This window comes from Canis lupus, chromosome 9, assembly GCF_003254725.2.
Source record: "Canis lupus dingo isolate Sandy chromosome 9, ASM325472v2, whole genome shotgun sequence".
Classification (NCBI taxonomy): Eukaryota; Metazoa; Chordata; class Mammalia; order Carnivora; family Canidae; genus Canis; species Canis lupus.
The window spans coordinates 10148766-10165557 of record NC_064251.1 but is presented as its reverse complement, the minus strand read 5'-3'; the positions used below and the strand labels follow the sequence as shown (position 1 = coordinate 10165557).

Sequence of the window (16792 nt, the reverse complement as noted above, 5' to 3'; positions counted from 1 at the left end):
TCCCTAGTGTCCATCATGCTAAAGATACTGGGAAGAGTATCACTTTTCTTTCTAAGAGAAGGATTACTAATTTGGGTCACCTCTGTTTGTATAGGCATTCACAGATAATAGAATCAAACCTTTCAACTCAGGGTAGGATGATTCATTCTGCTTTTATAACACTGTAGTAGAGACAGAACTATAACTGGTGAGAAAGTATAAAAATGAAATGCATGGAAATTCGAGAGTCTATCAAATGCTCTAACTTCCATCAGCTACTTAAATCTTCTATTATCTGTAATAAGTGGCAATGCTTTTTTGTCAAGTGCCCTTGAAAAGGCACAGGCTAATAGAAAGCTAATCTCGTATGATAGGCAACCCGCAGCTTAAGGTACTGCCTCCATAGGCTACCTATCTAGATCTTCCCAGAGAGATCTTTTGTCTTGCATTTTAGAGGCCTTTTCTCAGTTTATCTGTATCCACAAGGGACAATGGAAATTGAGATAACGGACAATAACAGTTGCTTTATTCACCCCCCCACCCCCAATGAAGATGTCCTGAGTTTTCCTTCTGACAGTTTAAGGTAGAAATGCAATCATTTAAAGGTTAAAGAAGTTGTAGACACTATTCAGGGAGTTCCTGGTCTCCTAGCAAATCACATGTGTGAGTTCAGTGATTCCCAGAAGATTGAATAGGCTAATCAATAGATTCTCTGTCAACTGCCAAAGAGGACAATTTGCAGGCAGTTTGCACAAAATGGGAAAATGCCAACAGAGAGATGGGACTGGGTTTTCTTTTGGGATACCATGAATACCCAACTTGGAGGAGGTCAGAAGCCATGGCACGTATGTTTTCCATAGATGATATTTGTTTTGGAATGAACAGCCAGGTTCAACCAACGCAACTCCCAAGCCAAACTATATGGGAGCTATTAACAGTCATAGGTAAATCTGGCATTTAGATAGCAAGGTGGGTGACTAGTACATGATGACTCCTATTCTTAATGATTCATGTGGCTTTTCTGTGCAACTGTCATATCTCCCTGAAGGTTATGTCAAGACAATTAGATGCTTAGAAGGTAAATTTCAAATAAGTCTGGGAAATTGCCAATCTAATATTTTCTGGAAAAAAAAAAAAAAAGGCAGCCTCTGTCTCCTCATTTAGATCTACCCTTGAATGAACTGTAGTTACGGCTATAAGCATTGCAATTAAATACATATCAAGTACCAGCCCCGTGAAAGGAGATTTGGGAATATAGCTTCATTGAATTGTCATGGCAATTGTGTGATTTGCATTTTTCAGATGGGCAAATCATGCCTCAAAGAGCTTGTGTAACTTATGCACAAATGTGTAGTCTCACTAACAATGAAGCAGACATCTGAACTCAATCTCATGTCTGTCAAAACTGTCTCAATTCTTGAAACTCTAAGATAGTAGATCTCTATCTCAAGGACATAGAAGAATCAACTAGGGTTGGGGCAGGGAGAAGGAGGTCAGAATGATTGAGGTGAAGCCCAAGGATCTGCAGGTGTAACGTGCTCCCTTAGGATTTCGCAAGCAGGTTGGTGGTAGACTAAACGTTAAGAAACGCTGCTATGCTGTGCTGCTTGGCGAGGTATCTTAATAAGCTTTTGGAGTTCATGAAAATGAATCATTAAGAACTGGCTATGGCCACCTATTTAGGCAAATCTACATCATAAACATCTGACTGCCCTTCTCAAATTCACTCATTTCAAAGGACCATTTCCTTGGGTCTTAAAATCTAACAATATAGGCCTCAAAGTAGTAAAGTTGCAAAATAGCACAACTTTTAACATTTTCTTTCCAAAGTTATTGAAAATATTAAGATAAAAGAAAGATGCCTAAAACAGACTTTGGTATACCCAGCCAAGAAATGAAGGTATTAACAGTTTAATATGTTTTGGAATGGGGAAGGGAGAAAAGGGGGCACTGAAAGGGAGGATTGCATTTGATGCCTGTTTAATTTTAACTCTGCTTTAGGTATCCCTGATTTGTTACCAACTGCTTTCATGATTTCTGCAATTGGTCTCCAGTGGCCAAATCTGACCTTACTCCTTCTCCACCCCACTCCCTCCCCTCCCCCGCCCCTCTTGTTTCAAATGAGATCTGGTTTTACTTAGATGAATTAAATGTCACTATATTTGTTTCTGTGAATTGTTCCAGCAAAAATTACAGCATCAATGTCTGACTTTAAACGTCTGTAGGACTGTCTGCCTCTCTGGGCTATTTATAGTTGCCTTTTAAAGGCCCTAATAAATGCTTTTAGATTGCTATTGGTTTGTTTCCCTTTGTGGAGCCTCAGAATTGGTACACTTCAAAGTACCAACTGAAAATACCTGTTTTTCTTTCTTTGCTAAAGTCATGCATGTTCACTATAAAACATAAATAAGCAGCTAAAAGAAAAAGGAAGAGAAAAAAAATCATACCAAACCGAGAGGGTTACAATTAACATTTTGTTGTATAGCATTCTGTCTGTTATAAAAAAAAAATTATATTGTACAAGCTGTTTTACAGCCCTTTTTTTTAAGCCCTGTTTTATTTTTTTCTACCAGATGATACGTTTTGTATTGTTTCTCATTCTACTCCATCACTTTTAACGGCTACATTAAAAATAACGAGTAATGTTATGATTGTACCATTACCTATGAAACAATCCCACATTTATTAGATGGCTAGGCCTTGGCCAAAATCTGCTACTACAAATAGTTGTACAAATTAGCCATGTTGCTCTGCTCATCCATGATCATTTCTTTAGGATAACTTGCCATCAGTGGAGTTGCTGGCTCAGAGGCTGTACCAAACTCGAAGACTGTTGTCACATCATGCCAACTTAACTCCAGAAACAGGCCAAATTAAGTAGTATGATATGTATTATATTTGAACATATCTTTAAAATGACAATATAATAACATGCATCAGTGTTGGGAAAACACATTCTAATCATTCAAACTTTGCTTTAATAAACTTTACTAAATACTTCCTTAGTGCCAAGCTCTTTTTCTTTTTCCCCAACTCCAAATTTCCAAAGTTTTGCAACATAGGTGCGGGCATTATCATACTGTGATCTGCAGTTCTAGGGAAGCTGCTAACCTAAAGTACAGTATGATTTTTTTTTTAAACTATGTTGAACTGACAGCCAGGACACAGGAGAGGCAAGATAAATGGAAGGAATTGAGAGCTGATGTTTGCAGAACTGTCAGCATTGATGTTTTAATACTTCTAGGAATGCCGATTCTTTTACTAGGACTAAAGTCTCCTGAAGGATTTATTAGTTCGTTCCTCCATTGTATACTTAGTGAATACCTGCATGCCACATGTTACACTAGCTGCTGGGGATACAGTGGCCAAAAAGGCAAGGGGATCTTTTGTCATGAGACTTACAGTCTATTCCATAGGGCAACCCAGCCAACAAACAACTAATCAATCAGTCCGTGGAAAGCGTTTTGAAATGAAAATCATGTTTATGATACAGAAAATAATAATGTACGGGAAGATTTTAGTTTACATCTTCATCAGAGAGAGGTCTCTGAGAAGGTGACATCAGAGATGATAAGAAGTCACACAGGCAGAAAAGGAAGTACAAAGGTCCTGAGGCAGGACTATCCCCTGTGTTCAAGTGGAATTTAGCAGACGTTTTCTGAGTTAGATAATAAATAGTCTGGCTTTGTGAGTCAAGTTGTTTCTGTTGCAACTACTCAAGTCTGCAGTGGTGGCGTGACTGTAAGTTTGCTGGAGGCAATTTTTTACAAGTAATAGTCTGAATGTTGTGTTCCAACAAAACTTTACAAAAGTGACCAGTGAGCCAGATCTGGCTCTTAGACTATAATTTTTGGACCTGTATGTTAGTGCAAGAGGGAGATACAGTGATGCTAGAGAGTGAACAGTGGGAAGGAGAATGATAGGAGGTAATTTCTAGAGGTAGACAGAGGTCAGAGGTATCTGCTCTGTACACAATGCAGATGATGCAAATTCCTCTAATTGCAATGGGAAGATGCTGGAGGGTTTTATGCAGAGGAGTGACACATTTTGATTTTATTTTTAAAAGAGTAGGTTGAAGTTACAACAAGGGCAGAAAGAGGGATGCTTGGGTGACTTAGTGTTTGAGCGTCTGCCTTTGGCTCAGGTCATGATCCCAGGGTCCTTGGATCGAGTCCTACATTGGGCTCCCCATAGGGAGCCTGCTTCTCCCTCTGTCTATGTCTCTGCTTCTTTCTCTCTCTCTGTCTCTCATGAATAAATAAATATAATCTTAAAAAAGAAAAAGAAAGAAAAAGAAAAAGAAAAAAAACAAGAGCAGAAAAAGAAGCTCTCTTACTGGTCCATTGAAGACATGGTGGCTTTGACTATCAGGAGACATGATTAGCTTTAAGATCTACTTTGAAGGTGAGCCCACAGAACTTGCTGCTGGTTTATGTGATGGGAGTAAGGGAGAGTGATTAGTCCGTAGTCTTGCATCTGGGAGACAGTTTAAAAATGTTAATGAAACTGAATTTTAATTGATTTTTCTCTGTTTCAAGCAATCAAAACTATCCCTGGGTAACATAAGCAGAAGAAAATATTATTGGAAAGATAACAGGTAGCTTATAGCATCGGAGGGAGTTTGACAAGAAAAAACCTGATATGAGTAGAAGCAAGAGGCAGGACAAAATGAAAATCTTATCTTGAGGACCGTCACCCTAGGAGCTGTGACTCGTTCCCTTCCCTGGAGACACTTAGATGCACCGCCACACCAGTGGCCTCTTGATGCTGTGTAGTTGCCTGGAATAATAGGCTTCAGCATCCTCGCATCACTGGCTCAAGAGTCCAAGTCTTGTTTGTGAAGTTCTGATTGGTCGCCCCAAGGTCATGTGACTCTCTTTCAGGTGCAGGTGAAGAAACATTCCTGTGATAAGGGGCAGGAACCACTTCCACAGGCGTCATCCTAATCCTAGCCACCATCCTCTCTTACCTGATCATCGAAATGACTTCTTGGTTTACTCCCCACGTCGGCTTTTTAATTTTTCCAACCAGTGTTCCACTGGAGGGCCAGAGAAGTCTTTTTAAAAATGGAAACTTCATTATGCTGTGATCTTAGTTAAGGTACTTCAATTGCTTTTATTGCTCTTAGGGAAAAGACCCAAATCTTAAATTCTATCTACTAGGTCACTTATGCTCTCTCTCTCTCTCTCTCTCTCTCTCTCTCTCTCTCTCTTTCCAGCCTCAACTACCACCCCCCTGCCTTCAGTTCTTTGGAATGCATGCCCTAGGCATCCTTGAGTCATGGAGTCTTTGCAAATGCTGTTCCTCTGCCCGGGAAACACTTCTTCTCTTTCTTCTTGTTTGATTAACCTGTATTCATTTTTCAGACTGTAGCTCAGACACCTGTCTCTCCCAGGATAAATAAAGACCCAGTATGAATAAGCTATTACAAAAGGAGTGGAGACCTATGTATTCAAGTTAAGGGTTAAACAGAGACTGTAAATACAGACAGCTTCCAAGATGCTAGCCATCGTGCTCTTTTGTATTATGCCATTAGTTCCTTCGAAAATGTTTTGAGAGAGTCAGCCATTGTCCCTATGTTTTAAATAAATGAAAAGAAGCTGAAAGATATTTATTTGTAAGATGCAGCAGATCCATGTGTAGAATCCAAGTCTTTGATCCCCATACTTTTGTCCTTTAACAACGCTAATGTAACACCATAATATGGAGCTTGGATGGGACCCATGGTCGCAAGAGAAGGGTTATTTACATTCCAGTCAAAGCTATCGCTCTAGATGAGTGACAAGAAATGAGAAGGCTGTTATGTAGACCAGGTAAAACCGGGTTTTTACCTGATCAGAAAAGCCTGATTTCAGTGATTAAATGCAGATGAGTTCCCGTAATGAGAGGCTTTGGTGAGAACTGGGCCCTTAACATTAGCTTAGAACAAAAGGTGCAGCAGCCAGACTACACCTGTACATAGCAAGAACCTTAACAACAAGATAGAGACTGTGTCTCAAACAAACAAAATAGGGCAGAGAACAAGGCCTGAGTTGAGAACATTTTTACCAAAGGCCACAGACAGGAGCAGTGAAGAGCATGCTCTCACTTGGATGTCAAGTCCTTCACCAAACGCTCTCCAATCACCCTGGTCAAAATGCGCCCTCCCTCCTTGCTCTCCTTGCTCTGGCCATTCTCCAACTTACTGCTTCTTTTTGCCAGCCCTCAAATGCACATTCCACGGAGGTGGGACTCTTACTATTTCCTAAAAGTGGGTGAGTCTGGCAGAGAAGAGGAGCTCAATTTTTTGAAAAATGAAAAAAGACAAAACAATGAAAACAGTCAGCAACAAACTCTCATTGGAGAGGTTTAGAGATCACTGGGGAACCTTCCACATCAAAAGGAAATTGAACTGTCATCTTTTTTTTTTTTTTTTAAGATTTTATTTATGTATTCACAAGAGACCCAGAGAGAGAGGCAGAGACACAGGCAGAGGGAGAAGCAGGCTCCCTGCAGGGAAGCCCAATGGAGGACTCGATCCTAGGACCCTGGGATCACAACCTGAGCCAAAGGCAGATGCTCAACCACTGAGGCACCCAGGCGTCCCTGAACTGTGGTCTTTAAAAGGACATAAGATCTCATGATAGCCAGCTTCTGGGACCAACCCAGATAGAGTGCAAAGTAAATTCTGAACAACTCAGGCTGGCGTCCAACCAAGACAGGGATGGGCTGATTATTACGATAAGAACAAGAGAAGCCTTCAGAACCCTCTTTGTAAAACGTGCCCATTCCACTTAAGACAAAGAATAAGTATGATAACCACCCTGTGAATTTCTTTAACCCATTAACTTTGCCAAACTTGTCGGGCTTGTTTCCTTTAGCTTGGATGCTCAGAGGAAATACCAATACAATTTTTTTTTTTAAGAAATACATTTTTAAAACTGAGTTGAAAGCATGTATGTGCATGTATATAGGAGTGGGAGTGTGTGTGTGTGTTGGGGGAGTAGGGGTGTGCAAGTGTGTGTGTCAAGGAGAAGGAATAGGGTATTTCCCATTAGGTGACACTTGTGAAAAGGAACCCAAAATGATCTGGTCCCTGGAGCTTTGGGAAGCTAGTGGAAAGACAGAGGATTGGCCCAGGTGGCTTAGTGGTAGAAATCAGTGGTGCCATCCCCGAACTTGAATAGAAATATCTACTGGGAGCCACATTGTTGACACTTCTGGCATGCAAGTGGAAAGCTCTTTGGCAGGGTTCAAGCAGGTGCTCTGATATTTTACAGAGGGGGAAACTGAGCCCTCATAGGATTCAGATTCATGCAACAATTATCGAATAATTATGACAAGCTTGGCACAGTGAAAGACGCTTCCCATTCCTTATCTCACTCAGACGCACAGTTACCCAGTAGCACAGGTGTTCTTATCCCTGTATCATGCATGAGGACGCTGAGTTCAGAGAAAAGTTGTGTTCCTAAGCCACTCAGGACTTTGGAGACAGACCTGGAACTGGAGTCGGCCTCCCAATTCATGATTTCTCTGCAACACCAAAACAAAAAACAAAACAAAACAAAACACCATTTTATTTCAGACTGTTTATTAAGGTAATTTGTTTTTAAGGCAGGCTAATTTGGAATTATAATTCTTATTATTCTGGTATGATCTTGATATCCAGAAAGTGGGGAAACATAATCCCAGAACACAGCATCATTTGGGATGCTGCAGGACTTATGATTAGGATACAGATATTACTTAAGAAAAAAATGGGCTAGAAAGAGGCTCTCCAGATAAAGTTACTAAGCAATGTTGTAATCCCAGATCTCTGCTTCTCCCAGCTCTGGATTCCATTCAGTTGTTTGCACATAGCCTAGTAGAAAACCTTTTTTCCTACCACAAACTGGCACAAAACTATTTTTTTTAATTAGGGAGAGAGAAAGAGGAGGGGCAGGGGGGAGAAAGAGAGAGAGAAAAAAAATCTTAAGCAGAGTCCACACCCACCTTGGAGCCCAAAGTGGGGCTCAATCTCACAACCCTGAGGTCATAACCTGAGCTGAAATCAAGAGTCAGACACTTAACCCACTAAGCCACCCAGGCGCCCAGCACAAAACGTTTCTTAAATTGATTCAGGAGAAATTGTAGAGTTCTATCAGGAAAGAAGTAAAGTCCTTTGTCACCAAGAAGTTGGACCAGGGTTGGAGGCTAGGGTCGGGCAGGAAAAGAGAATGGAGAGGTCAAGGGCTGCAACTCCACTGGAGACCTGCTCTGGGGATGATAGCAGCTGAGAAGAAACACAAGAACGCCATAGAATGTCGACAAAGGAGAAACTGTTTGCAATTTGAGAGACAAGGACACTTTGGAGAAGTCTGGGCAGTATCTAGTGGTTTCTGAGTGAACCAGGTGTTCAGTGGTTGAATGAAGAGCTCCACCTAACTGTGCCTGAATGTCTAATGAGGATTCCAGACGAGACACAGCTCAGCCATAATTCCAAGGCAACAAGTTGTGGGACAGAGTTCAAGCAAAATAACCTAACTTGTTTGGGTTCTGTTCTGTCCCATTAACACCCCTCTTTCTTTCGTCCGTAGCAACCAGGGCCCACCCACGAGTGCCATCTGACTGCACCTTCCCTCACAGCCTGCCTGCCCCCGCCCCCCACTCTGGCCCCTCCACACACCATTGAGCAGCAGCCAAGCCAGTGCTCAAAGACAATGACCTACACACAGAATCTAGGCCATCCTTTCTACTCTCTGCCTTGTCAGCTCTCATGTGTCCACTAAAATTTATCTCATCTAACAGTCACTAGGAAAGTAACTTGATTTTCAGTGACTTCCTGTAAGTCATGTACATGCTAAAGAAGGTACTTGTTAATATCATAGGCCACAGGCATTAATCCTTGAATTTTGCCAAAAATATTTAGAGCATTATTTGTGGTGTGCCCCAAATTATACAAAGACAATTTGTATTACTCTTAATGTATTTATATTAAGCAGATGCTGGAGACAGGATCGAATTTTACCTTTAAAGTGACATGAGATTATGAAGTTGTAACCATTCTGTTGTCCCTTCAACACACTAATGAAATGTATAAGTTCGAAGAACTGTTTTTTTTTTTTTTTTTTTTTTTAAAGAACTAAATGTCTATAAGAGTAAATAGCCGAGTTTGAGAGGATAAAGCAAAATGACAGAGGGATTGCTTCAGGATGGGAGAGTCTGGGCACCCCGGGTGGCTCAGCAGTTTAGCGCCTGCCTTGGGCCTAGGGCATGATCCTGGAGACCCGGGATCAAGTCCCACATTGGGCTCCCTATGTGGAGCCTGCTTCTCTCTCTGCCTGTGTCTCTGCCTCTCTCTCTCTCTCTCTCTCTGTCTCTCATGAATAAATAAAGTCTTAAAAAAAAAAAAAGATGAGGGAGTCTGACTGAGGTACTTCTATGTACTGAGAAATGGGGACAGGTATGCGGGATGCTCACTGGTTTTGCTGAGCATATTTCGTGTCCTATGTGCAGCCCATGTGCATAGCCCATTCGAAATACTCTAAATCAGTAAAGGTTTCTCCTTGAATTCATGCAAAGATCTAGAACCCTGAGTACTAAAAGCAGGAAAGCAGGTCTCACTAGTGAAAGTGGATTAGACAGCTTTTTTTTTTTTCCCTTAAATGTCTAAACTTAATACAACAAGTAAGGTCTGAGAACAGTCACTGTCAGGGTCCAGTTTGCTGATCCCTTTAACTTGCTCTCTTTGGGCCATATCTGTGGGGTGGGGGGAGTACATTGTAGTGACTTTGATGGCATCCTAGGAAACGACCCACCATCCTGACCCTGCCTTGCCTCTCACTCTTGCCACATCTATATCGGAACTCCATGTCATGACAAAGAAATTGCAGTCTTTTTCTGTCTTTGTCATTAATTAACCACCTGGCAAAACAGTTTGAAACTGGTACAGAAGAGGGACTGCAGATTCAACATTTCCTTGGGCACATGATATTCTACAATCTTGTCAGTGCAGTGCTCAAATTCCCATTTTTAATAAAAGAGGGAATTTTACTGCTAACGAAATAGCCACCATCAGTTTCTGGAGAGCAAGGAGAGCAACATGCACAAAAAAAATATATAGAAGTAGAAACATTGCAAATGTTTTCTCATAAGGGAATGGACGATAACAAGGTGATCATGAAGCACGGAGGCACTTTGAAAACCCAGTTTTAATCCTAAGAAACACCAATGTTACACACAGAATGTCCAGTCAGCCAGCAAGGCTCATCCTCCATTATTTAATGGCAAAAAAGGGGAAAAGTGCTCAGATTAACACAACGCATGTAACAAGAGGTTAATAAAAATTTTGTCTAGTCATTTTGGCAAAAGAGCATCCATCACATGATTTGCTCATTGAGTAATAATCTGAGATGTGGTTAACACTCAATATGACTAGTTTGGTTACAATCTGGCATTTAGCTTAAAAAATATCATCTTTTAGAAAATTTATCATTTACATGGTTGGAGAACGAAAGAATGGATAAAGTGTATGCACCTGAACAGAATCTGAAGGCTTATTGATGAATTGAAATTGAATGACAGGCATAAATAGAAATGGATAATCAATTCAACATGATGGCCTGTGGTGGGGACACAGGGCCTGGTGGGGTTCGGGCAGGATTCTCACAGCCGTGACTTATATCCCTGAAACTATAACACTATTCAGAAATGAACTTTCCACATTCTCAAATGTGCTCACTTACAGCTTGCATTAGTTGAAAATTCATTCTCCAATTAGCCTACTGGGGAAGGTGTTGTTTTTGTTTTTTTGTTTTTTTTTAAATGGCTTGTTTACAAAAAAGCCTTAAAAAAATAAAATAAAATGGCTTGTTTATAACAGTTGTTGGCACTGCTGGAATTCACACCACGTGCCATTTCGAATAAAAACCTTTCTTTTTTCTTTTGGCAGCAGAAAAGAGCAGAGTCACACAGTAGCTCTTGATTTATGAACCATGCTTTCTTATCCTCAGGCTCCCAGTCTGTGCCGTTCCCTTTAAGGAACCAGGCTGGAAGCTTTTAACAAGGAAACAATTCTCTCTCTAAATCTACTTTTTAATTTGAAATCCTCTGGGCCTTGGATTAATAATCGGTCCCATTCTCATGCCTCCAGCGATCAGGTGAGAGAATGAAGACCCAGAGACCTCGAGCAGCTTCTTGTGTTTTGTCAAGTGTTGTTCGATGACAAATCAGACAGGAACCTCCAAGAAATGGTATATGTCGTGGGCAAAAGTTGTGGGAACATTTTACATTCAGTGTTCCGGTAAGCATTTTGTCAGCCCTGGGTCACGTCCTGAAATTATACAACCGTCCCCCCACCACCCCGCAAAACCCAGTTGAAGATGAAGGAGGGGATGGAACTGCTCAAAGCAGACCTGGAGGATGAGCCAGCAGAGTGGCCGGGTGGGCATATGGATGGACAGAGAGAAACTCCTACATGCCTTACAGGATTTTTTGGCTGAAAGCAGAGTTCATCCTTGCAGTGGTCCACCAAACAAAGTGTTTATTGTCAAGTGGGCCTGATCCCCGGAGAAGAAGAAAAATGATTCCTATTTGACTGGAAGGAAATTAACTCTTTCTTCCCTTTTTCGGGGAAGGTGTTGGATAAGTGCTTTGTGATTGATTTCCTCAGTCCAGTTTCAGGGGAGGTGGGTCTCAATGTCAGCAACCGTATTTATTCTCACTGCAATGTCTATGCAGCCGTGGCTGGATTCTCTAATGGGAAGTCTTTTTTTCTCCCCCTCGTCCCCTCTTCCCCCATCTAGCACAGGCAGGTTCTGTGGAAAGCATATTCTAAAAATGATCAAAGCATTAAATTGGGCTTCAGTGAGTTGTTTTTTATTTATTTATTTATTTTCTGTTTGTTGCATAGAAGTAACTAAGGACCACTTTTAACATCGAATATTGAAAACTTACTTTCAGACTTGAGCTGGGAAAAACCACTGGCCTATTCCCTGGATGGTAAAAAGCAATAAGAACTCTATGATCTACCTTGATCTTTTAAAGATTGAATTTGGAGGGGGAAAAATGATTTTGCCTACGGATGGCTGTGAAAGCATCAGGGATACGCTGCAGAGCTGGAGAGAAGGGTCCAATTGCAGTATGCTCCCTTTAAGAGGGAAACAAGATTAGAACTTTGGCAAATTTTCGGCTTCTATTCAGAGGGAAAGAGAAGAGATGGCAGTGTCCAAAAAAAAAAAAAAAAAAAAAAGGAAGAAAGAAAGAAAGAAAAAGGATGCATGTCATGAGACAAAAGCAAAAGCAATCTTATACCTTATTGAAAGCTTACCTGGGCGTGGTTTTAACTCCTCTGGGGTTAAGAACATTTTTTTTTTTTTTTTTCCCTCTTAAAACTAAAGGAGCTAGGGGAAAGGACTTGAATCTGAAATAGTGTCGCAGTCAGTTCTGCTCTGTCCTGGGAAGTACAACAGGAAGAGAAACCTCCAGGGAAGAGAGAGAGGCATCAGGCGCCGAAGGGGAGGGTCTGCGACAACCAGGATGTAAGTTAACAAGTAGCATGAAGGTAGCGACGCTTCATAGCATCCTTCTTAGAAAAACCCTCTGACTTCAACAGTTAGAAGCCTTATTACCCAGCTGGACAAATATCTGAATTCTATTTTGCCGTTTTACGTTATAGATTGCTTTGTGTTCTAGGAGCCCTCATGCCAGAAGAGTCTGTAAAAATACGACTTTTGTTTATGTCAGGTCAGAAAAGGTAGTGAGGCTCCATTTAGGATAATCATAGTGTTTACCCAAGCCTTTTGCATATATAAAAATGTTATCTTCTCTAATTGCATATTTTGCTCCTATAATGACTGAGTTGAATTCTAAACTGAAATGAGTAATCAATACTGAATGTCTCTGTCGTTCAAATGAGGTCTTCGCCATTTCAGATGGCATGAAATTGCTTCAAATTTGGCAAATTGCTCTAAGGATGGAAATCGAAAGCGAAAGCTGAAGCCTATTTAATTTTCTTTTTTTTTTTTTCTTTTTTCAGGTTTTAACTGAAAACTTAAAGCAACAAATAGTGACAGAACTATTACTCTTGCAAAATCCACCTGGGTGCCTGGAGGGCAGAGGAAAGAATGAGCTATTACGGCAGCAGCTATCCGATCGTAAATGTGGACCCCAAATACCCGGGCTACCCCCCAGAGCACATCATAGCGGAGAAGAGAAGAGCCAGGAGACGTCTGCTCCACAAAGATGGTAGCTGCAATGTGTACTTCAAGCACATTTTTGGAGAATGGGGGAGCTACGTGGTGGACATTTTCACTACTCTTGTAGACACCAAGTGGCGCCATATGTTTGTGATTTTCTCTTTATCTTATATTCTCTCCTGGTTGATATTTGGCTCTATCTTTTGGCTAATTGCCTTTCATCATGGTGATCTGTTAAATGATCCGGACATCACGCCTTGTGTTGACAATGTCCATTCCTTCACGGGGGCGTTCTTATTCTCCCTTGAGACCCAGACCACCATAGGTTATGGTTACCGCTGTGTCACCGAAGAATGCTCCATGGCAGTGCTCATGGTGATCCTTCAGTCCATCCTGAGCTGCATCATAAACACCTTCATCATTGGAGCTGCCTTGGCTAAAATGGCAACTGCTCGAAAGAGAGCCCAAACCATTCGGTTTAGCTATTTTGCACTCATAGGCATGAGAGATGGGAAGCTTTGCCTCATGTGGCGCATTGGTGATTTCCGACCCAACCATGTGGTGGAAGGCACAGTGAGAGCCCAACTTCTCCGCTACACAGAAGACAGTGAAGGGCGGATGACAATGGCATTTAAGGACCTCAAGTTGGTCAATGACCAGATCATCCTTGTCACACCAGTAACTATCGTTCATGAGATTGACCACGAGAGCCCTCTGTATGCCCTTGACCGAAAAGCAGTGGCCAAAGACAACTTTGAGATTTTGGTGACATTTATCTATACTGGTGATTCCACGGGGACTTCCCACCAGTCCAGAAGTTCCTATGTTCCCCGAGAAATTCTCTGGGGCCATAGGTTTAATGATGTCCTGGAAGTTAAGAGAAAGTATTACAAAGTGAACTGCTTACAGTTTGAGGGGAGCGTTGAAGTTTATGCTCCCTTTTGCAGTGCCAAGCAACTGGACTGGAAAGACCAGCAGCTCCACAACATGGAAAAAGCCCCCCCAGTCCGAGGATCTGACACATCAGACACCACGGTCAGAAGAAGGTCGTTTAGTGCGGTTGCCATTGTCAGCAGCTGTGAAAACCCCGAGGAGACCCCCACGTCTGCCACGGATGAGTGTAAGGAAGCCCCTTATCAGAAAGCTGTCTTGACTTTAAATAGAATCTCCGTTGAATCCCAAATGTAGTTCAAGTTGTGATGACAGGGGCTACCACTCCATCATGTTACTCTTCACCCTAAGGCAAGTAGTCATAAACAGGCCTTTTAAGGAATGTTACAGCTATGTTCGATGGTGACAAAGGATAAGAAGAACAGGTTAAATCTGGTAAAAGATTATCTAAAAATTACATAGTATCCAATTGTTTAAGCTTTTTTTTTTTTTTTTGCTAGCAAATTTTGTATTAAGGATGCTATTAAGAGCCCAAGTAATTTAAATTTCATCTCTTTTTATTATATCACACGCTTGGATCTTCAATTGGAAGCGTCATATGCAGTAACAGAGAATAAAGGTAGGATACTGGAATACATAAAAATAGGAAGACAGGCCGCCAGCATGGTTAACGGATTTTTAAATGTTTCAACGCTGAGGGTAGCGTCCTAGAAAAACATCATGTCATCTAACCAAGATATGCCAGATAGGCATCCAGCAGATTGTAACATTGAGATATTTAACTGAAATCACCTGCCTGGTTCGATGTTTGCCCCTCATGGTGTCTTGATATCAGCAGAAAAAGGCAGTGGCTGTAAAAAGTAGACACCTGCCACTTGCGCAGGTAATGATGGATGAGTGCTAGAAGTTGTGATGTTTTGTTTAGTTTTTTCCTGAGCCGAAAGGCAGAAGAAAAGTTGACATTATTCAGAATAATATTTCTCTCCTAAATGCCCTAGTTGACTGCAGCAGATGGCTTTTTCTGGAAGAGCAGAAATAAGGCAACAATGACATTTCTAATTTCTCCGGCAAGGGGGCTTCCTATATGCCCACCTCCCTTCTTTTCCAAAGACAACATGAAGAAATAGGATCACAGAGATAGAATGAGGGAATAGATGGCAGTGGTAAACATTCTCAGACGGTTGGAGAAAAAACCTGTGCTGTGTCCTGAAAGACGGCAGCTGTTGCTGGCTATTTTTTTATTTTTTATTTTTTATTTTTTATTTTTTGAGGAGGGGAGAGTAATGAGGGAAACAGCAAAGGGAAGACATTTATTTGTGCCCAGAAGCAGTTGTGTATGTTTCCTGTCTTGGTCACTTTACAAGACATCAATGACTTGAATTCTAGATTTTAAGAAATTCTCCCATTGATCTTGGAACAATCATTCAAATGGCAGATTCTGTGAAATATAATTAAGGTGATTCTTATGCACATTTGTTAAACGGATAAACTAAGTGTTATGGAATTGCTTAAATTTTAGGGGATATATTTGTATGTTCTATTTCTGTGTTAAAATATGTTAATCGTGATGACTTTAAGCCAGATCCCCTATGAGTAAAGGCACTTTAAGCTTTATAAATTGAACAGTTATTAGCTTCATTCAGAATTATATGTTTCCTTACTTTTTAGTTTCATTCAGAATTATATGTTTCTATACCCATTTTTTTTTTTTTTTACATTGTTGCTGAGCTGGCAATAAGTATACACCGCAGTTTTTCCTTTGTTTATTTTATTTAAATATATGTACATACAAATCGTTTTTTGCTGTTTCTGGAAAGGCTCCCCCCACCCCTCTCCATTTAAATGAAAGCACACAAGCAAATTGAACTGAATCATAGAGTCTGCGATTACCAAAGTAGACTATGTAGGTATGTGAAGGGTTTTTCTTTTTCCATCCACCCTTCCTTCCCCCCTCCCTTTCTCTCTTTTTTTTCTTTTGACTATGAGCAATGAAGTTACTTTTTAAAAAATGCACGTGTGCAAATCTTTTATTCCTCTCGTTTTATGGGTAAGAGATTTGTTCAGGTCCCAGGCTGTAAAACTGTCCTGAAGCTTAATGTCAGAGATCTAAAGAATGCATTTATTTTTTTCTGTCTTGCTTCAGAAATGTAAAACCCATTTTTAAAATTACACATGCGTTGTAGATTTGGATTCTGTAACAGCAATTACTCAGCTAAATTAGAGTACCACGGTCTACCAAGTAGAAATCCGCCACCAGTACAACAGACCTACATGCCTTTCCCCTGACTTTCTAAGTTTGTTTCACACACATCTAGGTTCATTTGACTTTGCTTTGCTTCCTGGACTCTGCTAATCCATAATTCTGGTTTTGTTAGTATCAGAATAGAAGCGTCAATATCCAATAAAGACATTTCACTGTGCTATGTGCTTCCACCATCAAATCCTATGACCCAGAGTAGAATGTAAAACCCGAGTTCCCACGTAACATGTAACTCTGATTTTCTGTTTAGATTTATAACACACTTTGACACCTTGATGAGTCATTAATAATAAAGATCTTAAAGTGATGCAGAGATTGTGTGCATTGGCCTCTATCTCAGATTAGCATAAGCCGTCGATGTGGTCAGCATTGGGTACAGGACCGCAAAAATGAGACTGCGGCCTCACAGGATTAGAACGTAGGCAGAATTACAAAGCATTTTTATGAGTTTTTAGCAGCTTGTAGAACAGCTATATCTGAATTAACAGTTGTGTTTCTGTGAGCTTTG

General features: G+C 40.8%; 1 protein-coding gene across 4 annotated transcripts in view; it reads left to right on the top strand.

The window, feature by feature from the left end:
• KCNJ16 (potassium inwardly rectifying channel subfamily J member 16) overlaps positions 1 to 16591 on the top strand; it is a 70388-nt gene extending 53797 nt beyond the window's left edge. For 3 of the 4 annotated variants that reach the window (XM_035720347.2, XM_025436789.3, XM_025436791.3), the window contains one exon: positions 12974 to 16591. In XM_035720347.2, the coding sequence (XP_035576240.1) occupies positions 13062 to 14321 (1260 nt within the window). In that variant the 5' untranslated portion in view covers positions 12974 to 13061 and the 3' untranslated portion in view covers positions 14322 to 16591. Of the gene's footprint in view, positions 1 to 12335; positions 12477 to 12973 lie in introns of all 4 variants that reach the window. The other variant, XM_025436790.3, reaches the window with a different exon arrangement.
• Positions 16592 to 16792: the final 201 nt, after the last annotated feature.